Source organism: Micromys minutus (genome assembly GCF_963924665.1).
Source record: "Micromys minutus genome assembly, chromosome: 9".
NCBI classification, from domain to species: Eukaryota; Metazoa; Chordata; class Mammalia; order Rodentia; family Muridae; genus Micromys; species Micromys minutus.
Window position 1 is genome coordinate 47,754,127 of NC_137978.1, and position 27,341 is coordinate 47,781,467.

The following is a 27,341-nucleotide window of genomic DNA, read 5'->3' on the forward strand; positions in this document are numbered from 1 at the left end:
ATAAGTTTACTCAAAGTCTGAAAATTCTCCATGTTCTAGTAGATGATAGTCTGCAAGCTGAACCCACGTGATCTGTGTTCAGATCAGGACAGTATATAGCCAGGCGTGGTGGCACACCCTTTTAATCCTAGCACTTGGGAGGCAGAGGCAGGTGGATCTCTGAGTTCAAGGACAGACTGGTCGACATAGTAACTCCCAGGACAGTCAGGGCTGTGTAAAGAGACCCTGTCTCAAAGAACCAAAATATAAATAAATAAATAAGAAAGAAAGGAAGGAAGGAAGGAAGGAAGGAAGGAAGAAAGAGGGTCTCACTATGTAGCCCTGGCTGGCCTGGAACTCACTCTGTAGGCCAGGTTGCCCTTGAGCTCATGGAGATCTGCCTGCATCTGCCTCCCAAGTACTGATGTCACTGACCCGCCTACGTAAAATGTTTTGATATGGACACCAAGCTCACATGTATCCAGAGAACATTCATCAGATGCACTCCTAGCCACTGGGTGTACTGCATAATGTCTCCAGTTTAGCTGCCTACCTCCCAGTCATGGCGTCTGGGTACTTACCAATGAGCTTACCAAGCAGTGAGGGAAATGGGTGCTGGCCTCACATTTCCAACCACCAGAGGTGCTCTTAGCATAACCTTGACACATTTTAAACATGTTTAAAATGCAACTAAGCACCTGAGCATCTCCACTCTAGCACAGGAAGCAGGAGGCAGGGGGATAGGGGCTGAGGAGGCTGACTCCATGGAACTCTGAGCCTTCGGTATCTAGTTTATAAAAGAGAAATAGCAAGCAGAACAGCGTGCCCAGGCTGGCTTCAAACTCACCATACAGCTGACGATGACCCTGAATCCTCTCACATGCTGGAATTACTGACATGTAACCACCACGTCGGGTTCTGTACCCAGGGCTTTATGAACGCTGGGTATGCACTCTACCAACTGAGTCATGTACCTTGTTCTGTTTGTTTTTCTGAGACAGGGTATTACTAAAGAGTTTAACCCAGTCTTCAACTAAAATCCTAACCTTCCTCGGGCAGACATGCCTCCTTTACTACTGACCATAAGCTCTAAAGATCACCTCCTAGTCTTACAGCTAAGATCTGCTCGCTCAACACCTTAAGAGACTTGCCATAGGCCATGCAGCACACAGCAAAACCAGGATTTGAAGTCGTGTCATAGTGGGGTCGAAGCTCAATGATAGAGCACTTGCCCTGGGTTCAAACTCTGGTATCCCTTCCTATGTAAACTAATAGAGATGATCCAAGTTCAGGTTGGGTATGCCTGCAATCCCAATGCTTGGGAGGTGGAGACAGAAGAGTCAATTATGAGTTCAAGGCTACCCTAAACTACATGGCAAGTTGGAGGCTAACATGGACCACATAAAACTGTTTTAAAAAATAAACAAGGGGAGCCAGGCTGTGGTAGTGCATGCCTTTATTGCCAGCACTCAGGAGGCAGAGGCAGGCAGATCTCTGTGAGTTTGTGGCCAGTCTGATCTACAGAGTGAGTTCCAGGATAGCCAGAGGTGCATAGAGAAACTCTGCTTCATAAATAAATAAATACTTCACTGGTTGAAAGCACTTGTTGCTTTTGTAGAAGACCAGAATTCAGTTCAGTTCCCAGCAACAACATGGTGGTTTTAAGTACCCCTAAGTCCAGTTCCAGAGGAACCAACACCCTTTCCATCCGGCTTCTGAGGGTACCGCAGGCACATGGTGTATAGGCATACATGCAGGCAAAACACCTATCTACATTAAAAATCTAAGAATAAAAACACCTGGAAAAGTGGGTAAAGGTGCCTACTGTCACGCCTGGTGTGCTGAGTTTGGTGTCTGGGACTCACATGGCATAGAGAAAGAACAGATTTCTACAAGTCATTCTTCTGACCTTTATTGGAGTGCTGTGGCATGATCATATATATGCTGGCACGCACACATTCACGCTCACACACAAAACTCAGATAAGGTGTATCAGAGGCCTGTGACCCAACCTTTTTCCCTTGTCCCTTCTCTAACAAGATGCTACTCCTGTAGCCTTCCTGTCCCCAGTTCATGAACCCCTAGCCCCTTCCTTTCTTCTTTTCTTTCTTTTTTTTAAGATTTATTTACTTATTTTATGTATGTAAGTACACTGTTGCTGTCTTCAGACACACCAGAAGAGGGCATCAGATCTCATTATAGATGGTTGTGAGCCACCATGTGGGTGCTGGGAATTGAACTCAGGACCTCTGGAAAAGCAGTCAGTGCTCTTAACCACTGAGCCATCTCTCTCCAGCCCATCCTTTTTTCTTCTTTCACCAGGATTCACAAGGCCCAACCTCATCTCCACCTGTTCTCAGGCAGACTCCTGCTTCTCCCACACTTACGCTCAGCTGTCACAGCTGTGCTGCTAGTGTTCTTCTTCGCTCTGGCTAGACTGTGACAACTCCTGAGAGGGGACAAGGGGAAACAAAGGTGGCCACGGGGCTAAGAACTATGAGGCAGCAAGCAGAGGAAGAAGACAAGCTTTAAGCCTGAGGCTAGAGGTTCAAATTCTGCCCCTTTCACTTAAGAGCAGGTGCTTTGGGTAAATTACTTAACTGCTGTCATACCCAGAGAAGCAGACAAACACCAAAAACGCCCAAGGCTGTAAAGTTCTAAAAGGGTAAGTACCTACCTGGTAGCCATTTAGAGGAAAACCGAGGCACAGGCTCATTGGTCTGAGAACACTGAGTTTGAATGCTTCACAGAATTCTACTTGTTACTTTTGAGCCCAATTTGTCCTCAGTAAATCAGGTGTTCCCAGTCTGTCTGCTGTGGCGAGGCTGGAGTCCCAGGAGCCACTGACCTTGGTCCTGACCAACGGGACCTAAGGTTCCAGCTGGCAGATTGCCTGGCTCTTCCCAAGCTATTGGCACCACTCCATACCAGACCTCGAATACCCTGCCACTGCCCCTGTGGCCCCAGACTTGGCTACCTGCCCACCACTGTGTCCCTGGCTGTAAGGGGCTTTTGAGCCAGTGAGACGTGGATATGCATCTCTGCCCTAGCGATTACTGAGTAAGGCCGATTAAATCATTCAGCTTCTCTGCTAAAAATAACTGACTAAACCAGGGTAGAGGAGCACCAGCCCGTGGGAGGCAGAAGTTGGCAGGTTTCTGTGAGTTCGAGGCCAGCCTCATCCACAGAGTGAGCCATAGAAACCTTGTCTTGAAAAACCAATAAAATAAAATAAATAAAATGGAACAGAATGGAATCCAGCCCAGATTTTTGTTGGGAGAATTAGCTAAGAATTTACCAAGTGGTTTTAAAACAATGTCTAGAATTTATTTAGCAAGAGCACAGGGGAGGCTGTGTATCCCTTACCTGATATGCTGTGGATCAGAAATGTCTTAAATTTAGGCATTTTTCAGATTTTGGAATATCTGCATACATATAATGACATGTCTAGACAGTGGTGTCCAAGACACACATGAAGTCTTATGTTTCATACAGGCCTTTTATCCATAACTAGAAGGTATTTTTTTCACTATTGTTTTGAGGCAGAGCCTTGAACTCAGAGATCTGCTTGCCTCTGTTGGGATTAAAAGCGTGAGCCACCTCACCTGGCTTCAGAAGGTAATTTTATGTAACATTTTTAGTGCACCTGTGTTTTGACGGCAATCTGTCAGGTGAGGTGTGGTGTGGAAAAACAAACAAAAAAGAAGGGGGGGGAGAACAAAACGCTGTGCTGTGGCGGCACCTCACAACCAAGCACAGGGGAGTCGGAAGCAGACAGTGGTCTGTGAGTTCGAGACCAGCCAGGGTTATACAAAGCAACTATGTCTAGAAAAAAAATATCAAACAAAAGTCTCAGATTTTGAAGCATTTAAGATTTCCAGTTGAGGGATGCCCAGCCTTGTAAATATTAGCTAACACTGTTACTGTTGCTATAGGAACACTACAGACACATACTGAGTTATAAAGAAATCTTTGGAATACAACCATCTGGGAGTAAAGGGCAGGTACAGACCCCCCCGCCTTCCAGTGTTGAGAGAACCTTCTGGAAATCTCACTAGATCTCAGAGATCCTCCTCAGGACACAGAGGAACCTTGGTCCCTCCCACAAAGCAGGGAGGGAGCTCCATGCAGCCTGTTCCATCTCCCCCCAGACCCATGACAGAGGAAGTGAAGCTGCCAAGAGTCAGAGGGAACAGAGAGCTGGCGCCTGGGTGCCACCCAGGTGTTTAACGGACAGAGGTCACAGTTTGGCCATCGGAGACCACAGTTTGGCCATCGGAGACGTGTAAGGGCAATACTGAGCTACCTGCCACCTGCTCGGCCCAGCAGATACCGTCAATGACAGCTTGTTGCCCACACCTGAATAAAAGCTGTCTTTAAAGGCTCAACAGGGAGGCAACATGATTACCGAGGTGTATAAAGTCTCCCTGAATCACAGCACGCTCAGGCCAGGCAAGGACATATCCTGAAGATGGGAGACCAATAACTCATATCATAAGATGGGGCTGAGGCATCCACTTGTTCATTACTTCACACAGAGGCATTCACTACATACAAGATACTGCACAAGGCCTGGGTGTGATGGGTAAGGGGCCCACACATATAGATGGGTTAGAAATGCCTGCTCAGCACACCACGGTAATGTATATTTTAAAACATCAGGAGGGAAAGCTCAGTGGTTAAGATCACTGACTGCTTACTGCTTGTCCAGAGGACCTGAGTTCAATTCCTAGCACCCATGGTGGCTCATGACTTCCTACAACTCTGGGCCCAGGACATCCAATGCCCTCTTCAGATCTTCATGGGCACGAGATACACACAGTACACAAACATCCATGAAGGCAAAGCATCCATACACGTAAAAAGGAAAGAAAGTCTGTTTTACAGGTTGCGTGAGACAAGGCCTTGCTTGCTATGCACAGGCTGGCTTCTGACACTCTGGCCACAGCCTGTGAGGGAAAGCAATCCTTGCTAAAAGCAGGAGGGAGTGGCTGCTAGGAACTGCTATGTGGCCTGAAGGGACTCTGAGATGCATTTCGGGGCCTTCTGCAATGACCAATCTTCCCAAAGAAGAAAAATCGAGGCCCAGGAGGTGGTGAGCACCCCCACCAGTGGCACCTTACAGACAGGAAACTCAGAGGACGTCAGTTCAAGAAATGGGGCTCAGCCTCTCGCCATGCATGTATGGCTGTGAGAGGCAAATGACTTCCCCATACCCTCTTCCTCTGAGCTAGGAGCTCACACCTTCAAAATTGCTTTCTGTGTGGCTGGGACTGCCACTGGGAGCCAGTACTGGTGAGGAACGGGTTTCACCCCACTAAGGCAGGGCTACTGAAGAGGTTTTTTCCTACTGCAGGACTAGGGATAGAGCCACTGCTTTCTATAACCGTTAGCACAGCTAAAGGCTAACCATAAACCCGCCTTCAAGTTCTGGTCACTGTAATCCCTATGTGACCACTCTGTTTGTTCCCAGAGGCTGATGGAGCCCCTGCCGGTTTAGTGTAAGGTCTGGGAACACAGATCTTTGCCTTCGCACAGACTCACACGGAGGCTTTAACTGTATGGTCACACAAGGAGCGGCGTGAATCAATGCCTTTGCCACCATGGGGTGATTTGGGACCAGGCTGATTTCATTTTGAAACTTGGCGTGGCTGCTTGTCAGTTTTCCAGAGCCTCAGTTTCCTCGTCTCTCAAACGGGCAACATGTGAAACTGCATGCACACGAGAGATGATGTTTTATTAAAGCCTAACCCATGGCTACCCAGTTACTGATGTTAGTGATACACACCTTAAACTCAATCTAGGAAGATTGATCTGTGAGTTTGAGGCCAGCCTGGTCTACAGAGCGAGTTCCAGGACAGCCATGGCTACACAGAAACCCTGTCTTGCAAAACTAAAAACAAGCAAACAAAATAACACAAAAACCACCACCAAGAACACATATGAGGGCTGGAGAGATGGCTCAGTGGTTAAGAGCACTGGCTGCTCTTCCAGGGGTCCTGAGTTCAAATCCCAGCAACCACATGGTGGCTCACAACCATCTGTAATGAGATCTGATGCCCTCTTCTGGTGTGTCTGAAGACAGCAACAGTGTACTCATGTACATGAAATAAGTTAATCTGGATGCTTGGGAGATGAAGGCCGAACGAGCAATAGTTCAAGGGCATCTTTACTGAGCCTGAGCTACACAAGCCCAAAACATCCAAATGAAAATAAAACAAAAAGGGGCAATATGCCAGATACCCACTCAGCAGGGACGGGAAGCACACATCCAGGGGTTGGCGGGGGAGGGGGTGACAGGGCGAGAAAAGGTAAAGACCCGGAGGAGCTGGGTATCAGGAGTGGGAGGAAATGGGGAAGATGGCTGTTCTCATAGCTCTGCCCCCACAGAAAGTTTCCTGCACAGGCGAGTGACTCATGGTCTGAGAAAGTTCTTCCCCTTCCAACCCTCTCCAGCCTCTTGCTGCAGCAGAAGAGAGGGCTCCCTGTATACCTGTATACAAGACCGTCACACAGCGCCATGTACCTGTCTCAACAGCCATAATGGTTAGGAACCCCGCAGCCCGGCTTTCTCCTCCATGGACCTTCAATACAGGACAAAAATGAGCCTGGTTCTGTCCACATGAGGCTCGCAAAAATTTCCCTCTTGAAAGACACGTCCCCCATCGTGCAAGGGGAGTTTCGAGAACTGCATCCTTGTGTGAGAAGGTGATCTCCCCGCACAAATGTTATGGGGTACTTACAGAAACTAAGAAGGCTCTGACACCATCAGGTGTGACGCAGGACCGCAATTATACGTGGCATCTACTAACGAGTATTCTGCAGAATAAGGCTGCATTTCAAAGTGACAGTTGATTTCTTGGGAGGGGATACACAGGGTCTTGCTATGGTGCTCTAAAACTTGCTGTGTAGACCAGTCTCATAAAAAAGTGAACCATTTGAAGGGAAACACCCAGGAGATGATGGGAGGGACTGGAGAAATGGCTCAGAGGTTAAGAGCATTTGTTAGTCTTGTGGAGGGCTCAGGTTTGGCTCCCAGCACCCAAGTAGTAGTTCATAACCACTGCAGTTCCAGTGGCTCTAATGCTTTTTCTGATCTCTGTGGACACTAGGCCTGCATGGATGGATGGTACACATACATTCAATTCTACGAAGAAAAAAATGGGAAATTTTTTATGTTTGTTTTAAGACAGGGTTTCTCTTTGTAGCCCTGGCTCTGCTGAAACTCAGAGATTCCCCCTGCCTCTGCCTCCTGAGTGCTGAGATTAAAGGCATGTGCCACCACTGCCTGGGGAAAAAGGTTGAGAGTTAGGTAGGCCAGGGACCTGCAGTCGTAGCTCCTAGAAAAGACAGAGGCAGGAAGGACACCAACTTGGTCTATATATTGACCCAAGCCAGCCAAGGATACACTGGGAGACCATACTTCAAAATAACTAACAAAAGAAAAGAAAAAGAGAAGAAAGAAATGAAGGTAAAACTGAGGAGGGTAAAAACCCTGCAAGCTGAATTCCAGGGACCACTCTTCAGGAAAGCAAGCTGAGGGTGCTCACTCTAAAGCTTAAGATAATCAAAGGCAAACTGAATCTCAGAGAAGCAATTACCACTGAGGGGAGAAAGCAGGAGGAGTAGCCTTCCCTGCCTGGGAAGGAAAGGAGGCAGCCTGCCCTGGAAAGGACCCTCAGGTCAACCGGGGCAGACACACAGTGGTTGATGGGACAGGCTGTGAGCGTCACAGGGCACCACAGAGGACGCAGCTGGACCTGGGTGAGAACCTTAGAGTGGGCTGTCTCTCATCTTCCATCGGCCCAAGGACACTTAGAAAGAGCTTCGGACTCCGGTGCAATGACAACAGGCCTTGGAATGATCCCACCACAGTGCCCGCCACACTGCTAATGAGGGTGCTAAGGAAGGAGAGCCTCAGGGTACTCCAGGTGGTTTCCCAAGACAAGGCTTTCAGTTTTGAAACATTTCTGGTTTTAGTGCTGGGCAAACTGAGAGGGGGTGGTTTCCTCCTCAGGCTGTCTCTGTCAGAGCCCTGAAATCAGTTAGAGACCGTAAACCCTCTCAGGAAAATGTCTTTCATCTCTGACAGGAACTTCCTGGCTACCTCAAAATCTAGGCTCAATATAAGTGTGAGGGCTTAAAGGTCCTAAGGATGCCACTTTCAGACATGGCAATTCTCAGATGAGTCTTAGGCCCTAATCCCATACTACCCTTCAACGTGGCTTCCCTTCTCAGTGTGTGCCTGGCCCTGTTCCTCCCCAGCCCCAACCTCTGCTCTTCCATCTGCCTGGAGGGCTCCCTTCCTGCAGTTTCCTGTTCTTGAAGTCCAGATAACCTCACTGGGTGGCAACTGTCACCTCTCAGAGCGCACACATAGAAAACATCCTCAAATCCCCAATTGTCTTCTGAAGCCTTTTAACACGAGACATCTCCACCTAACGTGAACTTGACCCCACAGGCCTCAGATCACATTCCTGTCACCAGATTGTCATCCAGTTGGCTGCCAGGAGTCAGTGTGTAGAACCAACCCTGGACTGCATGCCATGCCTCCCGGGAGACACCAAGCCCTCTCACAGGTCCCCAGTGCAGCAGGGGGAGCCTCTGGGAGCCTCCCATTCCTCATCATCCTTCCTTCTACCCTTTCTTCAGCTAACACCACTGAACTTGCTACACGGTGATAAGGTGAACCAAACACCCACGTCCTCATCTCCCTTGCCCATACACCCCAGTAGCCAGTTTCATCATGACAGCCATGAGGCCCGGGACAGGACACTAAAGCACCAATAAAGTGAGGTGTCCTTTTTGCCAACCCTACACATGAAGCCTGGAGTGTGGTAAGAGGCTCCTCCCCTCCCGTCACCTTTAGTCCCGTTTGGAATCTACATTGGCACATCAGGCCAATTGGATCACCACCCCACCCCCACGCATGCGGACAGATATGGCGATCCGTGGGGATTACAGTGGACAGTACCAGACACACAGTCAAGCTCTCCCGAAACATGAAGATTACTGTTGTTTCTGAGCCAAGCAGTTCAGAAGCCAGGGGATTCCAGGCAGCCAGGCCTTTGTCTGGCTGAGCTGCACAATAACCCTGTCTCAGGATTAGCATGACTGAAAGGAAGGGGAACCCAGAGGCTGCTCTGATCACACTCAGAGGATGTGAAAGGGGGCGAGGGGGGGGTGGAGTGAGGGGACGTGCAAGGGGAAGGAAGTCAGCTTCTAAAGGAAGGCCACGGGTGTGTCTGCCCCGCCCCATGCCTCCTTCTGCCCCATCCTGGGCTGAGGAGGTGGTATGAACAGGAAAGGCTGAGAAGTATCCTCTTCTGGGCCCCCCCTGCTTGCTCTAGAGTCAGCAAAGATGATTCCTAGGGATAGACATGGCTTGGGCTCCAATATCTGCAGGTCAGCAGATCTCACCAGGTCAGTTAGGTGGTTAAACGCCTGGGTGAACACTGCCTTCTTAGGGCACAGAGCCAACCATGACGGAAACACGGGAGGTGTGCAAACATCCTAGTCACGTCTCAACAGGAAGGAGCGGGGGGTGGGGCCAGCAGAGATGATGAAGGTCTTGACCTGGGGTTCAGCTCTCTCCTCTGGGAAGAATAAAGGGTTAGCCACCCAGAAGCCTAGGAAAGCAGGTTCTTTCTGGGTACCCAGCCTTTCCTTCTGTGGACGGACACTTCTTACCACAGCATCCAGGGCTTGGCCTGACCTTCTAGGCCATGTCCTATGCTGCTGCGTCCTTGCCTGTTCCCCTGCCCAGGCCTGTGCCTCTTTGCTCTGAGGCCACCTCTGTCCTGTATCTCTTCCCTAACATCCTACTTACTTGTTTGCTATCTTCCTCGTGCCCTAGAATGTCACTCTGACTTGCACAAGGACAGATTTAATTCCTCAGTCAGCAGCATCTGCAAGAGCTCATGACGCCCGGCAGGGTTCGAGAAATGTCTCAGGACTGAATGAATAAAGAGGACACAAGGGCTGGAGAGATGGCTCAGTAGTTAAGAGTACTGACTGCTCTTCCAGAGGTCCTGAGTTCAATTCCCAGCAACCACATGGTGGCTCACAACCATCTGTAATGAGATCTGATGCAGAAATGAAGGCATCTTCAGCTACATAGTAAGTTCAAGGCCAGCCTAGACTACATGAGACCTGCTCTAAAAAAACAAAACAAAACAACCAAACAGTACATATAAATTTCTAAGAGCAGGGGCTCAGGCCAACTGTTTCCTGAAAGTACATCAGAGTCTGTGCACTTCCTATGCCTTCTTTGTCCATTTTTCTGAGACAGGGTCTCAATATGTAGCTCTGGCTATCCTGCAACTTCCTCTGTAGTCCAAGTTGGCCTCAAACTCACAGTGGTCCACTTGCCTCCCTAGTGCTGGGATAAAAGCCATGTGCCACCACTGCCTAGCTTCAGCTGTGTAATTTTGAACCATGCACTTGACCTCTCTGTGTCCCCTTTCATGAATGAATAGGAAGAGGGTAACAGTGCTGACCTCCCTGGCTTATGAAATGGAGACTAAGTAGCTCCAAATACGGGGGGGGGGGGGGGGGGTTGAAAGCACTGCTGGGCACCCCGGAAGCACTCAGTTTCTTGCTCACTTATTTGCCGGCTTACTCACTGTCTCCCCTCTCACAGTGTCAGCTCCAGCCTGCTTTGCTCACTGCTACATCCATAATTCCTAGCTAAGGGGTGTAGGAGAAAGCCAGGACGCAGGGAGCCACAGGAGTAAGAGCCTCACCGATCTGCTTCTCCAGGGCAGCTGCCTCACAGATGGTGGCCCGGGGCAGGATGCCAGGGTCAGTGAAACTGGTCTGCAGGAGACAGCTCATGACGAAGAAGAAGAGGATGGCAGCGATGATGGGGATGGCCAGGGTCAGTGTGCGGGCCAGGTAGGGACAGCTAGGAAAGAAGAGAGTTCAGATCGATTACCCTAGGCTCCCTGGTACTGCCCCAGATCGTACATTCCTGAAAAGAGCCTCTCCCTAAAGTGCCACTGGAGGTGAGTGCAGCCACTCCCCATAAGTGCCCAGGGCAGACATTACTAGTCAATCCTGGACTTTTTCCAGTGGTAGTCGAGATCTACAGATATTCTCCCTCACTCCACCCTGGCAGGCAGGCCCATCTTTCTCTACTCCTTCCTTCCTCCATGAACTTGCCAGAGAGCCCAAATTGGCCTGAAATACTCCAAGTGACTCAGATTGGCCTTGAACTCTTGATTTTTCTGCCTCCACCTCCCGAATACATACGCACCACTATACTTAGCCTTCTTCCTGTGACAGTATGCACACACTCAGAAGGCCCAAGCAGGAAAGTCAGCAGTCCAAGGCCATCCCTGCTACATAATGAGTTCGAGGCCAGCTTGGGTTATAGGAAACTCTGTCCCCAAAATGCAAAAACAAAGCAGGCCAGTGAGCTGTTTTGGCATGTAAAGCACTGCCAATCCTGCTGGCCTGACTTTGGTCTTGGAACCCACATGATGAAATGAGAACTCCCACAGGTATCCTCTGATGCGCACACATACCACGACACATTAACCACCACACACACACATGCACACAACACACACACACATGCACATGTATACAAAATAAATGGAATGTAATAAAAACCAGACTGACAGACAGACAGACAGAGATGGAAATGGAAAAAGACAGGGGCTTCCTGGGCTGGCTCTGAACCCCTGGACTCAAGCCATCTTCCTACCTCAGCCCCGAGAGCTAGGTCAGCATGTGAAGACAACACCGTGTCTAGCTTGGTACTCGGCATTTTAAAAACAAAAATTTATTACTTTAATAGCTTCTGTGAATGAGTGTTCGTGCCTGCTTGTCTGTCTGTATGACTGCTGACTGAAGAGGCCAGAAGATGTGGGACACTCTGGAATGAAAATTAGAGATGGTTGTGAGCCACCATATGGATGCTAGGAATTGAACCTGGATCCTCTGAAAGAGTAGCAGGTGCTTTTAATCACTGAGCATCTCTCCAGACCTGATCCCAGCACTTGGGGCAGACACAGCACTTCAGGAAGCCATTACTAATTAAGGGGGCTGCCCCCTGAATAAACATCCATGGTGATGTTGCAATGTCCACTGGGTTGGTCACTTGGTTGGTCAGCCAGTCTGTCTGTCTGTCAGTCAGCTGCACCGCAAATATTTACTGAGCTCTTTTTTTTTTTTTTTTTTTTTTTTTTTTGTGCCATGCAACACTCTGAATAGACAGCAGGAATAGTGGCTCAAAAACTAAAAAGAGCCTAGTAAACAGGGACCTGCCACACAGGGCACTGTGTGCTGCAGATTTGGCAGGCACAGGTGGTGGAGCGCTTGCCTAACAAGGGCAGGACCCTGAGTTCGGACCTCAGCTGGGTGGGTAGGTGGGGAAAGGGGACAAAAATAATGAAAAACGTAAGTTAATTTAGGTGTGGCAGCTCCCACCTTTAATCCCATGACTCTAAAGACAGAACCCCTGTGAGCCCTAAGCCAGCTTGGTCTATACACTGAGTTCTAGGCTAGCCAGGACCATAGAGAAAGATACTGTCAAACCAAACCAAACCAAACCACTGCTTGTCTGTGAATGTGTTGCTGGCCTTACCCTGCTAAGTAATGAGCGCCTCATTGAGCACAGACAACATCCTTTGCCCTGGGAATACTTATCAAGTAAATGGAGGAAGTAGCTGCCATTTTTTCCCCCAGTATTACAGACCAAACTCAGTGCCTTGTGCATGGTAGGTAAGCACTTTCCCACCAAGTCCTCTCCTGCTATCCTCTGAAGATTTACTATGTGTTCGATACTGCCCTAGTCAATAAGTCATTAGAATAATACTTACAGGCCGGGGAGACAGCTCAGTGGGAGAATGCTGTCTACTGCACATGAAGCCCTGAGCTCAATCCCAGTAGCACAAAGTAATAATAATAATAATAATAATAATAATAATAATAATAATAATAATAATAATAATGACTATCAAATCAATATCTGCTGTATAAGGCAGACACGATGCTACATGCCTTCCACTTGGAAGCCTGAGAGCTTGAGGTCAGTGTGGACTACAAAAATAATAATAATAATAATAATGCTACCTTGTAAGTATGAATTCTGTTGGGCAGACTGGCACTCCGAAACACAGGCAGGCAGATCTCTGTGAGTCTGGGGCCAGCTAGGAGATCCCTGACTCAAAATTAATTAACCAAATGCCTGATGTACTGATAGCTACTCTGTGCCAGACACACTGCTGTGAACTTTATGTGCATCTCTCCAAACTTCACAGATGAAGACGTTTAGGAAGTTTAGGAAGAACAACGTGGGCAATGCAGGTCAGGAGTGTTCACTGTAATGTTCGTGGCACCAACTGCGGCCAGCCCTTGCCTTCCCACTGAAGCCAGAGGGGATTCGATGGAGTGGGGGCTGCATCTATCAGGAGGCTGGGGACCAGCACATGTTCCAGGGGTCCACAGAGGCAGGGAGCAAAACCAGGCCATCTGCATTCTGCTGCTGAAGCCTGTGGAGACCTTCCCTCAGGACTAGAGCCTGCCAAAGTCAAGGGCTCCTAGTGGGCTCCCTTCTGCCCAACACATTTCTGCACGTCCAACCTTCCAACAGAACCAGCTAGGTCCTAGTTTTATGCTGGACAGCTCACCTCGTTCTCACACAAGCTGAAGCCCTGGGAATGAAGCCTGGGACTTGTGGAGCCCTCAGGAAATACCAAAAGCAAGACCTAGGCTCTGAGTCCCACTGCTAGACCCAAAGTTACCCAGTCAGGGTGCCAATTACAAGCTGGCATCTCCACACTCCCGGCAAGTGATCCGTCCACTCATTCATTCAACCCGCATTTGCTGTGTCAAGCACTGACCCTTGTACTGGCTCTAGGCACTAAATACACAGCAGTGTGGAGATGTCCTATGTTCTCCAAGAAAAGACAGGCATGAAATGACCAGGCAAGTGTGTATATATCGATCGTACAGGCAGACAGGGAAAGACTGAAATGAGTGGGCCGTGAGGGTGCTCCAAACAGAACAGAGACCCTGAGGTAGGAGAAAACCAGCAGACCAATGCGCTTGAGAGGACAACTCTGCAGGAGATGACAGGGCAGGACTAGAGGATGCTGAAGCCACAGGAAGCCACTATCAGAGCTGGGGCTCTAACCCAGAGAGAGAACCGGGGAGCCTGAAATCTGATGTCAAGGTATTATGTATGCTGTGTGGAATCAGAAGTGGGATAGAAGCTGGGAAGCCTGGTGGGTTGTGACATAACTTCCCAGCAAACAGTGAAGCAAAACTATTTGCACCAGGAAAGGTCTCCCCTAAGAGCCAAGCACCTTCCCCAGAGCAGTGAGGAGCATCTCTCACCAACCTTGTCTTCACTAAAGGTGCTTCTACCACGATGGCTCCTCTTCTGAGTCCTCTGAGCACCCCCAAAATGCCCAGCAGAACTATGGGTTGTCACCTAACCCTGCCCCCAAGGTTACCACCCAAGTGACAACAAGAGCAGAGGAAAGCCAAGGGGATTGGTCTGTCCACCCTGAGTGCAGGATTTCTCCTTTCCTGGCTCAAGGTAATAATGCAGTACCACCATGAAGATTCCCCACTCTGAAGTCCAAAAGCCTCACAGAGCAGACAGCACTACTTCCTCCAGCCTGGGTCATAACCCTGGTGTGAGCGCCACAGAGAGTGGCCTAAGGGCTCTGGGAAAAAAAAAAAAAAACAAACATTTCCATAGCACCCAAGAAGCCATAGTAACAGCAAGGTGGAAATGAAACTTGGCCGGAGGTTCAGGCTGGGATCCCAACGCTTCGCTGTGTGAACCAGTCTGAACTTTTTTTTTTCTTTTTTCTGTCCTGACCCAGTGGAAGGGCAGAGCATTTTGGGGGAGGGTGGAAAGGAAGGAAGTCTTCAGCTTGCAGTTGCAGACACATAATCCAGGTCCTGGAAAGTGAAAATCTGAGAACTGGTCGTTCAGACAGCCTCATCATGACATGTCCCCCCCAATGCTAGGGAAGTGATTTTTGGTAGTAATAGCTACCATCAAGTGCTAGGAGCTTGCATGCAAAAGAAAAAAAAAAGCGCTAAATAAAGGCCTGCAAGCATGACCGGGTTACCAATCTCAATAGAGCCCCACCGGAGGTAGGCACCACTAAAGTTCCATTCTACAGATGAGAACTAGGACTTGGAAAGGTAAAATGACTTCCCCAGGCCACACAATTAGTGGGAGGCGGAGCTGGGACTGGAGCCAGGTCCCCTAGCTCCAGAGATGGAGTTCTTAACCATACTGAATAATAAAAGAAACCAACCCCAAAGAATAGGGAAAAGTAGGAGGGAAAGGTGGGGGTCACCAGGTGTGCACGCAAGTGGGGGAGTGTGTGCCTGCAGGGAGTCACACGAGGCTGGGTGGAAACTTTGTAGGCATGAGTGCTTTCCCCCCACCCCCACCCCCAAAGCCGTAAGCAGCCGCTCCTCCATCCTTCAGCCCTAAGATGGAGCTACAGTGTAAGCCAACCCTAGGTCACTGGAAAAAGGTCAGAAGCCCATAGGGGCAAATAAGACACAGGTCGTGTGAAAGCACTCAGGTCTCTTTCCTGAAAAGGACTGTGATGCCACTGTCCTGGTGGGAGAACGCGACCGACAGAGGAATGCTCCAGAGTGTCTAGAGGGGAAAGAGACAAGTCAGGGTGGGAGAGCCCTAGGGGGCTAGGGAGCTAAGAGAGGGTCGGGAGAAACTAAGAAAAGTGTTGGAGAGAGAAGGGTCTAAGAGGCCCAGAGGTGCTTTAGTCTTGGGGCCTATGATGACCATAACTGAGGGAAAACGGGTGTGGGAGCCAGGACTCTGTAGAACCATGGAGTGACCTTAGAAGACTCCTAAGAAATGCATGGTAGGGTGTCCACAGCCAAAGGACACAAAAACTTACTTGTCTGAGAGGAATGAAAGACACCTAAAAGGGACAGAAAGAGCCTGAGATAGGCAAGAACTGGTGACTGGTGCGGGACACCCAAGGTCCGGATGGCGAGGAGAGGTTCCGGGGAATCCCGGACGGGCTGTGGCCCGAGGGCACACGGATGCGGGCGGGGACGCAGGCCGGGGTGGGGGTGGGGGTGCGCGAACTCACTCGAAGACGAAGAAGAGGATGGTGGTGCTGAGGATGAGCAGCAGCGTGAGCGCGAAGACGCCGCCGTGGCCGGCCAGCATGAGGCGGCCGCCGCAGTAGAAGCGGTTGCGGCCCGGGAACACCTCCCACTTACGCCGCGGCCGGCGGCCCAGGCTCCCGCTGCCACTACCGCTGCCGCTGCCGCTCCAGCGCGACGCGCCAGGCGCGGGCCCCGGGCTTGGAGCGGGGGGCGCGGCGGGGCCGGGGCGATGCGCCCCGGGGGAAGCGGGCGGCGGGGCGGCCCCGGGGCTTATCTGCTGGTACTCGCAGTCCTTCATACAGCCGGCCGCGGGCCTCGGCTCCGCGCCCGGCCGCTCCGGGACCGGGCCGAGCAGCGGAGGTGGCGGCGGCGCGCGCGGCGGCGCTGGCGGGCGGGCTCGCTCCGGTTGGCCCTTCTGCCGCCGCCCCGCCCCCGGCCGGCTCCGCAGCGCCCCCTGCGCCCGGCTCTGGATCTGCAAGACGCGGCCTCCAGGGCTCTCTCCCCTGCCCGTGCACTCAGACCTCAGGGGACAGCTCAGACGCTCCAGGCTCGCTCACCTCCGAGGGCAAGCCTGTCAGGGTGCTTTGAAGGTTCCGAGTGTCTAAAGGGGTGTGAGTGAAATATCCTTTAGTCTTTCCCATCCTGCTCTCCTAGGCCCATACCTAGCTCCAACCCTGGGTTCTAGATAACCCTAAATGGAGATCATGCCAACCCCCCTCCCCAGCTTTTTTCAGGTGGATGTATTCACAATATACCTATTCTACATGCACCTAGATTGGGTTACAAGTGAGACCCTGTCTCAGGTGAGTCCAGAAATATTTTAGCCAATTCTTTTACATACATCCCCTGCAAGGTTCGTAGGGCTGGCTGAGACAGTCTTCATCCTCATCGGGAGAGTCAAATGGGTACCAGCCTCCTTGCAAACCATTCAGGTTGTCAGTGGAACTTATTTCTTGCGATATGACTGGAGGCCTCGAGTTTTGCTGAAACTCCACCCAAAGTTACGAAATGCCATCACCGTGACTCACCACAGAGGTGTCTCTGAAGGACTTGTGTACTTCATGAACCTGACAAAGAGCCTTTAGCTTCCGTTTGCTAAAACCGAGATTGCTTTGGTTTGGGATACTTGGGTATCCACCCCAGAGCCACACACGCTAGGCAACCCCTCTCTCTATCACTGAGCTACTCCAGCTGCCCTAAGACAGATCACTTGTGTTTGTGGGACTGAATGTGCACACGGGGAGACAGAGGGTGCAGGTCTGTGTATGGAGGCCTGAAGAAGGTATCAGATCCCTCGGAGCAGAAGTTGATTGGCATATGTAGGATGCCTAAAGGTAACACTAAGTTTAGCTACCCACTCTGCTCCTGGTGGGTTGTGTGCATGCTGTGCCTGCCCAAGAGCTCTCTGGATCTGCAAAAGAAACACACACACACACACACACACTCAAGTACGTCAGTTAAATTTTGATATGCCTTGACTAACTCAAAGGCTGGATGGTTCTAATTCTTCCCAAGGCTTGCACATATTTCCTTATATTTTACCTCTGTTGTCTTGGCTCTTTCTTCATGCCCCCCTAATCTTTGCTTTCCAAGACCATTCTGGGCAGCACTCCTAGGAGCCGAATTCTTTCTCACCTACATTTGGATGATTTTGAGGCCTGGAGAATAGGTATCAGATCCCTCAGAGCATAATTGCACTGGCGTATGTAAGATGCCTAAATTGTTGGGTGCGTGCTGGGATTCGAACTGGGGCACCCATGATTGTTCAGAAAGTACTCTTAACCACTGTGGTCATTTGAATATACTTGGTCCGGGGAATAACGGCACAATTAAATGTTTTCCTTTATAAGAGTTGCCCTGGGAGCTGGAGAGATGGCTCAGCGGTGAAGAGCACTGACTGCTCTTCCAGAGGTCCTTAAGACAGAAGTTGTACTAGAAGTGAGGTAGAACTTCGAGAGGGCTAGCCATGCTTTTGTTTGGAGGAATGTGGATCTTGGAACTTTGGAAAGCAGTGGAAGGCTTTATGTGGGGTTTGATGGGCCATCCTAGTGGGAATATGGAGGACTTTGTTGTTGAGGGTGCTTTGAACTGTGGAAGCCTGACTCAAGAAATTTCAGAGAAGAATGTTAATAGGTGGCCTGAAGACTGTTTCTGTGATGTGATGAAGAATTCGGATGCTTTTTGCCCTTGTCTGAAGAGTCTGCCTGAGGCTAAAATGAAGAGGTTTAGATTAATTGCATTAGCAAAGGGAATCTCAAAACAGCCTGGTATAAATTCTGTTGCATGTTTACGAACGTTCACTCTTTATGACAAGTGAGTTGATGAAAAAGAGCAAGCTTAAAAAGAAACAATACAAAATGTATGGTTCTAGAAAGTGAAATGACGCTGAGTCCTGTTCAAGGAGATAAAGGGAGTGAAATTTGGGGGCAAGATTCTACACACCTAAACTTGCTGTTTATGCCTTTGCAGTTGAGCAAGGGATTCAGGTGTTATTACTTGGCTATTGTTGTCTTTTGAGATATGATTTGCATCAAGTTGACAGGGGGTGGATCGTGATGGCTATGCCCAGTGGTCAACCTGACTATATCTGAAATGAACTACAATTCAGAAATGGAGGGCTGTACTGGCTGGTTTTGTGTGTCAACTTCACACAAGCTGGAGTTATCACAAAGAAAGGAGCCTCCTTTGAGGAACTGCCTCCAGGAGATCCAGCTGAAAGACATTTTCTCAACTAGTGATCAAAGGGGAAGGGCCCCTTGTGGGTGATGCCATCCCTGGGCTAGTAGCCTTTGGTTCTATAAGAAAGCAAGTTGAGGGCCCTAGAGGGATGGCTCAGCGGTTAGGAGCACTGACTGCTCTTCCAGAGGTCCTGAGTTCAATTTTCATCAACCACATGAACTGTAATGGGATCTGATACCCTCTTCTGTTATGTCTAAAGACAGCTACAGTATACTCACATACATAAAATAAATAAACATTTTTTTTAAAAGGAAGTAAGCTGAGCAAGCCAGAGGAAGCAAGCCAGTAAGTAACATCCCTCCATGGCCTCTGCATCAGCTCCTGCTTGAGTTCCAGTCCTGACTTCCTCTGGTGATGAACAGTGATATGGAAGTGTAAGCTGAATAAACCCTTTCCTCCCCAACTTGCTTCTTGGTCATGTTTTGGGCAGGAATAGAAACCCTGACTAAGACAAGGGCACAACTGTGATCTTGAGGCTTGAGGACACAAGCTTTTGATCCAGATCCTGAGGAATAGTAGCCATAAAAAGCTTAGGCCCAGGCATAGTGGTACACACCTTTAACTCTACCACTCAGGAGACAGCCATGCAGATCACTAAGTTCAAGATCAATCTACAGAGCAAGATCTAGAACAGCCAAGCTTGTGCAGTGAAGGAGATGGAAAACAGAAAGCTGGTGATAGTGTAATAGAACAAGGGGGCCATGTTCCAGCTCCTGCAAGCAGCGAGACTCGACAGCTTCAGTCTCACGGCTCTGGTTTGAGAGTAAATTGTAGAAGGAGACTTCTGAGACAATTGATGATGCCGGTCAGCTGAGGCTAAGAAATCAGTGGTGATTGAGGAGAGACCAGAATCACTGAAGTAAAATCTTCTGGGAAGTGTTTTCTGAGAGCATAAAGAAGCTGTGTTCCAGAGACAGCCAAGGTTGTATCTAGTGCTAAAGCTGGACTTGGTAACGTATAAAAATCACCAAGGTGGGGCTGGAGAGGTGGCTCGGCGGTTAAGAGCACTGACTGCTCTTCCAGAGGTCCTGAGTTCAAATCCCAGCAACCACATGGTGGCTCACAACCATCTGTAATGGGGTCTGATGCACTCTTTTGGTGTGTCTGAAGACAGAGATGTACTTACATACATAAAATAAATAAATAAATAATTCTTTTAAAAAAAATCACCAAGGTGGTACTGGTTTTGAAGGCATGAAGGGGTCATGAAGCTGAGGCTTGGCACTGTGAAAGGTTAAGGAAGTCCATTAGTGAAGGTATAGCCTCAGTTGCAGTTGATGGCCCAGGACTGAAGGGGTCATGCAAAAGATTTGAGGCTTTGCACCATGAAGAGAGCCTATGAGAAGCTATTGGTGAAGCCTACTTATAGTGGAAGACCCCAGCATATTGGAGATGCCAGTACCATGGGATGATTAACAAGAGCAGCAGCAGCAGTGGAGTAGAATCAACCATATTCTATAGTGCTACAGAGGGCAGAGCTGGAGATGTGACCCAAGCCCTTTGGAGGAGCTCAGAAGATTATGTATAGATCCCAGACATTGGAACAAGAAGCTATAAAGTTAAAGTGGCCTTGGATACACTAAGATGTTAGAGATCTCAGAGCTGTGGGATACCCGCAGAGGAAAGCTGCTAACATGGAGTGGTACCAGCCTAAGAGAAAGAAGTGTGTTACAACCATCAAAGCTGAAATGAGTTGTACATCAGACATGGAGATGCAGAGTTTAAAGATTGCCCAGCTGGTTTTTGGTCTTGTTTTAGTCCAGCATTCCTTCACTATGTTGTTTTGGGATGAAAATATATATCCTGTGATGTTGGAAGTATGGTCAACTTTATTTTAATTTTATATGGATTACAGTTAAGTGATTTGATAATTCTAAGAAGAGACTTTGAACTTTGGACTTTTAATATTGTTGAGCCTACTATAGATTATGGGGACTTTTGAGATTGGACTAAATGTATTTTTCATTATGCTATGGCTAGGTATGGCCCCCACAAACTCATGTGTTTGAACAAGCCTATGGGGGCCAGGGAGTGGAATGTGATGGTTTGAATATGCTTGGCCCTGGGAATGAGTGACACTATTAGAAGGTGTGGTCTTGTTGGAGTAGGTGTGGCTTTGTGGGAGGAAGTGTGTCACTGTGGGGACAGGCTTTGAGATTCCCCTCCTAGCTTCCTAGAAGAATCTTCTCCTGGCTGCCTTTGGATCAAGATGTAGAACTCTCAGCTTCTCCAGCTCCATGGTTGCCTGGATGCTGCCATGCTTCCCACCATGATGATAATGGACTGAACCTCTGAAACTGTAAGCCATCCTCCATTTAATTTTTCCTTTGTAAGAGTTGCCTTGGTCATGGTGTCTCTTCACAGCAACATAACTCTAAGATGACTCAGACAACCACTGGGCCATCTCTCCAGGGTTCAAGACAGCTTATGTCATCTCTTATATGTGTAGCAAAAATAACATGTTATCACGTTTGTTCTATCTTATGATGAGATGCAAGTCACAGGTGCTGCTTGCGATCAAGAGGAGGGGAGCCTACAAAAGTGTGAGTACCAGAAAGGCAGGATCACTGGTGGCCATCAAGCTAAAGTTACTGTAAGGCCTGAAGAAAAGAGACCTGGAGACTAAAACTAGGAGTGACAAAAAAAAGGGAGCCAAAGTATACAACAGAGTGGATGTGGTGGATCACGTGGGAAGCGGAGGTAGGAGGATTGCCAAGTCTGAGGCCAGCTTCTTCAACTGCAGAGCAAGACCCTGTCTACAAACAAAGGAAAGGATGCAATGGAAAGGGGTAGGAAGCCAACAGCAGCCTGGAGAATCACTAATTGGTCAGGTTTGGTGCTACTTTATTGCAATTCAGCACTTGAGGTGTTGAGGCAGGATGACAGGGAGTTCAAGCTACACACACACACACACACACACACACACGCTACATGAAACAGAATCATTAATCAGTGCCAGGCATAGAGATCATTCTTTCATCCCAACACCAGGAGGCAAAGACAGACAGATCTCTGTGAGTTTGAGGCCAGCCTGGACCACACAGCAGGTTCCATGTCAGGGCCAACAGGGCTGGATAATGAGAGCCAATCTTCTCCCACCACCACCAACACCACCACACAATATGGTGCACACATTTGTCATCTTGTTACTTTGGAAGCTAAAGCAGGATGATCAGGAGTTTAAGGCCATCCTTGGCTACATATCAAATTTGAGGCTAGCCTCAGCTGAAGAGAAAGGGCTTTTCAGTGTCCCTCCTTCTACATGAAATGGCTGGACAGTAAACATATATATTTTTTGGGGGGATATATATATATCCTGAACAGAATCACTAAGAGGCCCGTATGCCAAAAGCTGGAAGCTCTGTGTCTATGACCTTCACCTTGGAATGAACCACACTATGGCCTCCCTCTCCTGCAACCCAGACGTGACAGTCACTAAACTAGACAAGCTGGTTTCATTAAATGGGTCTTCTTGATCCTTGTCACTTTACAGAAGCCTGGACTGTCCTACTTGGCACTCAGCTTCTCTCCTGTCTAAATGTCTGTTTACAGGCAGCCTTTCTGCTTATCTTTTTAAAAAATAAACTTAAGCAGGGTGATGGTGGCACACACCTTAGCACTAAGGAGGCAGAGGCAGGAGGATCTCTGAGTTTGAGGATAGCCTGGTCTACAGGGTGAGTTCCAGGACATCCAGGGCTGTACAGAGAAACCCTGTCTCAGTAAACAAATAAACAAGCGAATTTATTTTTAATTATGTATATGTGGTGCGCCTTCACAAGTTCACGAGTGCAAGTGTCCACAGAAGCCAGAAGCTTGAGCTTTTCCTGGAGCCAAGTTACAGGCAGTTGTGAGCTGGCCAGTGTGTGTAGAGGAATCTTACTCCACTAACATGACTGTTCTGGCAAAGGATCAAATCCAAAGACGACAACTACATCAGGTGAATAAAAGTTACTTTTACAAATGTCAGTGCTAGGAACTGAACTCAGGTCCTCTGGAAGAAGGGTAAATGTTCTTAACCTTTGAACTCTTGCAGGATATTAAATCACACTGTGAACCCTAAGATCATGTTATTTACTGAAAATACCTGTTCCTAGTTGTGATGTGGCTCAGCCCTTAGCACACACCTTTAATCACTCTGTCTGGAACACAGACAAGCCCTTAGGACGCACCTTTAATCCCAAACAATGAAGTTAAAGTTAGTTCGTAGAAGGCAGCATTCATGTTTGAAAGTGATGTCTAATTGAGTGGCAGACAAAGTGAGGAATCAGAGAAAGATTTGACAGAATCCACCCAACTGTCAGGAGAGAGGGAAAAGAAGCTTTGTAAGAGAGCAGGGCAGAGGAAGGAGGAGACAGTTTTTCTCGGAAAGTTTTACAGAGGCAGGTTGAAGAGAGAACAAGTTAGACACAGGTGAAGACAGAACAAGCCAGAGAAGGAGCCAAAAGATTAGAACAGATTGACAGAGTTAGAGGCCAAGCAGAGCAATTCAAGAGAAGCCAGTTTGAATCAGTCAGCTTGGAAGGAGTTTGAGCCAGAACAGCTGGGTTGAACCAACCAGTCAGAGATTGAAAAAAACTAGAAAGGGGTGATTTCACTCAGCAGTAAGTCTTAGAGGCCAAAACATTCTAGGCCTAGACTGGATTGTACCTAGGCTTGAAGTGTCCAAGACTAGGCCTGTCAAGATGACTAGGCCATTAGCAGACAATGGCAGTAAGCCTCAGAGTAAGTTACTTTTAACGGAACCATCTCTCAGTTCTGTTCGCCTGAAAAGATGTGGGGCTGGGGATATGTAGGTCAGTGGTAGAACCTAGCATTCATGAGACCCTGGGTTCCGCCTCCAACACACAAACACACACACAACAAGGAAGGAAAGGCTCTTTTGCCTCTTGCTCTTACCCCTTTGTCCCTCCTCTCCCTATTCCCTTCCCCCTCTCTCTCTACCTGCTCATGGTCGACCTCTACTCTTCTTTCCTCTCTTTTCTCTTCTCTCTCCTCCCTTACCCCCCACTACCTTCTTAACTCCCCTCCCCATGCCCTGAATAAACTATTCTATACTATACCGTCATGTAGCTGGTCCCTTGGGGGGAAGGATGCCCAACATGGGTCTACCAGAGGCATTTCCCTCCCCCCCAGACCTCGCCGTACCTCTATAGAATATATTCCCCCCTCTACTCTCTTTATCTTTTCCCTCACACCCAGTATTCTAAGCACCCGTTATGGACCAGGCAGAACAAACTGTAGTATCAATCAAATGGTTACTCATACTTGAGTGGTATATGTGTATCCCAAGGTAAGTTAATTATTACAGGTTTTACCCCATTTTGGGCAAATAAAGAAGTGGGGCCTCATAAAAAAAGAAAGGGGGGGGGAGAGAGGGAGGAGGAAAGGAAGGGAGGAGGGAAGAAAGGGAGGGAGGAAGGGAGGATGGGTCTCCTGTTCATGTCCACTTAACTGAATTTCTTTCCATTGAGGTTCCAATTACTTGCTCAGTTCTCAGTTTAAAAAAATTGTTATCAGGGGTGGGGTGGTGGCACACACTTTTAATTTCAGCAATAGGGAGGCAGAGGCAAGAGGATCTCTGTGAGTTTGAGACCAGCCTGGTCTATAGAGTTCCAGAACAGCCAATGTTACAGAGAGAGACTCTGTCTCAAAAAAACAAAAGACAAGGGGGCTGGAGAGATGGCTCGGCGGTTAAGAGCACTGACTGTTCTTCCAGAGGTCCTGAGTTCAATTCCCAGCAACCTCATGGTGGCTCACAACCATCTGTAACAGAATCTGATGCCCTCTTCTGGTGTGTCTGAAGATAGCTACAGTGTACTCACATACATGAAACAAATTATAAAAGAAAAAAAAAAGAAAAGAAAAGCAAAAGACAAACAAGCAAACTACAAACATCCCACATACAAAACAACAGGAGCAAGGGTATTCATTATTCACGTTCAGTGGTAAATATACAACAAGGAAGGGCTAGAGGGGTTAAGAGCACTGACTGTTCTTCCAAGGACCCATGTTCAGTGCCCAGCACCCATACACATCGTTCATAACCATCTGTAACTCCAGGCCCAGGGGATCAGATGCTTTCCTTTGGCCCCCACAAGTTATTAATCCCAGCACTTAGGAAACAGAGGCAGCAGGATCTCTGGGCTATTTGGTGAGACCCTGTCTCAAGGGGAAAAAAAAAGTTAATTTTCAACAAAAAAATTGCACTGATATGAAGAGAAAATGATATGCATTCCTATGTGTTCTCAATATGATTACAATTCTTTCGTCATTAAGACTAATATTTATAAATTATAATTACACACACACACACACACACACACACACACACACACACACAACAGATGAAGGAAATACTAGTTGCTTTCACAGTGTTCCTCTCCGTAAGTGGTCACAAGACAGCGGATATTTATAGCTTTTTCCCCTGCTATCCATTCCGAATTCTCTTTGCTCTCTGCCAGAGTCTCAGCTGCAGAATCCTTTCCATGATAGGGGAATCCAAATCTCGTTTCTGAGGGCTTTGAATCTTCAAGGGGAGTCCACCGCTGTCCTTCAGTAGCACCTCTGAGTAGGGCTGCCATGTGACAGCCGTCCCCTCTCATGCGGTGGCAGCATGCGGTGCTGAGCCATCTGTATCCGGGCTACAGACAGAAGCAGCTCATCAGGAGGCAGTGCAGAGGGAGCAGAGGCGAAGGACTTTTATCCCTTAGCATTTATTTCGTGTGGACACGTGCTGTAGCACATGTGGAGGTCAGAGGGACCACTCATGGGAGTCAGATCTCTCCTTCCCACAGATGAGTCTCATGGATGCCACTCAGTCATCAGTGACGGCGGCAAGCACCTTGACCCCACGAGCTATTTCATGGATCTCAGGTCACAATAGTCTGTGGCCAGGTTTTCAGTCCCTCTAAAAGTACAAAAGAAATAAGGATGGAGAGAGAAGTTATCTCCAGAAAGGGTATGGGTTTGCTCCAGACTCTGAATGTTCTCTGTGGTGATCCAGCAGCTAGGGCTTGTGAGTGACCCGATACGGCATCTCTATTGGACTCGGAGACTTTAAATACTGTTGGATTTGCTGGATGCTTAGGTTCAAGAGCAGCTTGGGATACAGTTGGATGTGGGACCCCCAGATACTTCTCTGAAGGAGACTCATCAGATTTTTTTGGTGGGGTTTATTTCTAACACTTTTATTCTGCATCTACAACACCCACTTCTTCCATCTCACTAGACTCAGCAAAATGTCACCTTCATAGTGACATGTGTAAGCTCTAGAACCAGACTTCTATAGATTAGGGGTCAGGGGGATAGCTCAGAGGTATGGTGCTTGCTCAGCATGCCCCAAGGACCTGGATTCAGTCCCCAGCACTAAGGAAGACAGAAGAGAAGGGGCAGATGTAGCTGCCCAAGCCTATAATCATGGTGCCTGGGGGGCTGGAGAGATGGCTCAGAGGTTAAGAATACTGACTTCTCTTCCAGAGGTCCTGAGTTCAATTCCCAACAACCATCTGTAGTGAGATCTAGTGCCCTCTTCTGGTACGTTTGAAGACAGCTACAGTGTACTTGTATATAATAAATAAGTCTTTTTTAAAAAGACCCTTTTCCTAGCTACCTGGAAGCCAGTCCTCTCTTTGACTTCAAAAAAAGAGATGGAACTCTCAGCTCCTCCTGCACCATGCCTGCCTGGATGCTGCCATCTTCCTGCCTTGATAATACAGGACTGAACCTCTGAACCTGTAAGCCAGTCCCAGTTAAATGTTGTTCTTATAAGACTTGCCTTGGGCTTTTCGGCTTTCAGCTCGGAAGAGGAAACGGTGCAACTTTCTTCTGTCGTCCTGAATCTGGGTTCATCCGACACCAGCCGCCTCCACCAGGCCCAAGTTCGACCTTGACGTGATCAAAGTCGTGTACTTGAGGTGCACTGGAGTTGAGGTCAGCGCCACATCCGCCTTGGCCCCTAAGATAGACCCTCTGGGTCTGTCTCCAAAGAAAGTCAGTGATGACATTACCAAGGCTACCGGGGACTGGAAAGGCCTCAGGATTACAGTGAAACTGACTATCCAGAACAGACAGGCCCAGATTGAGGTGGTGCCCTCTGCCTCTACCCTGATCATCAAAGCCCTCAAGGAGCCACCAAGAGACAGGAAGAAGCAGAAAAATATCAAACACAGTGGAAACATCACTTTTGATGAGTTTGTCAACATTGCCCGGCAGATGCGACACTGGTCCTTGACCAGAGAGCTTTCTGGAACTATCAAGGAGATCCTGGGGACTGCACAGTCTATGAGCTGCAATGTAGATGGCCGCCACCCTCATGACATCACAGATGACATCAACAGTGGTGCAGTGGAGTCCCCGGCTAGTTAAGAAGTAACAAGAAAGTATTTCAATAAAAGACTTATCTGAAAAAAAAAAAAAAAAAAAAAAGACTTGCCTTGGTCATGGTGTCTGTTTACAGCAGTAAGACCCTACAACACACGCCTAAGCTATACTGCATAGTGCAGTGC

The 27,341-nt window shown here is 48.5% G+C and overlaps 2 protein-coding genes across 4 annotated transcripts in view; one reads left to right on the forward strand and one right to left on the reverse strand.

The window, feature by feature from the left end:
• ZDHHC18 (zDHHC palmitoyltransferase 18) overlaps positions 1-16,468 on the reverse strand; it is a 30,560-nt gene extending 14,092 nt beyond the window's left edge. For all 3 annotated transcript variants that reach the window (XM_080920893.1, XM_080920894.1, XM_080920895.1), the window contains exons 1-2: positions 16,080-16,468; positions 10,725-10,885 (exon numbers count right to left, since the gene is read on the reverse strand). In XM_080920893.1, coding sequence (XP_080777019.1) covers positions 10,725-10,885; positions 16,080-16,396 — 478 coding nt within the window. In that variant the 5' untranslated portion in view covers positions 16,397-16,468. The remainder of the gene's footprint in view (positions 1-10,724; positions 10,886-16,079) is intronic.
• Positions 16,469-23,519: 7,051 nt separating this feature from the next.
• Positions 23,520-27,201, forward strand: LOC308424323 (large ribosomal subunit protein uL11-like; the record flags this gene model as incomplete). The annotated part of the gene is made up of 2 exons (XM_080921252.1): positions 23,520-23,559; positions 26,696-27,201. The coding sequence occupies 2 exons, from the start codon at positions 23,520-23,522 to the stop codon at positions 27,199-27,201; spliced, it is 546 nt and encodes a 181-aa protein (XP_080777378.1).
• Between the last annotated feature and the right edge of the window lie 140 nt (positions 27,202-27,341).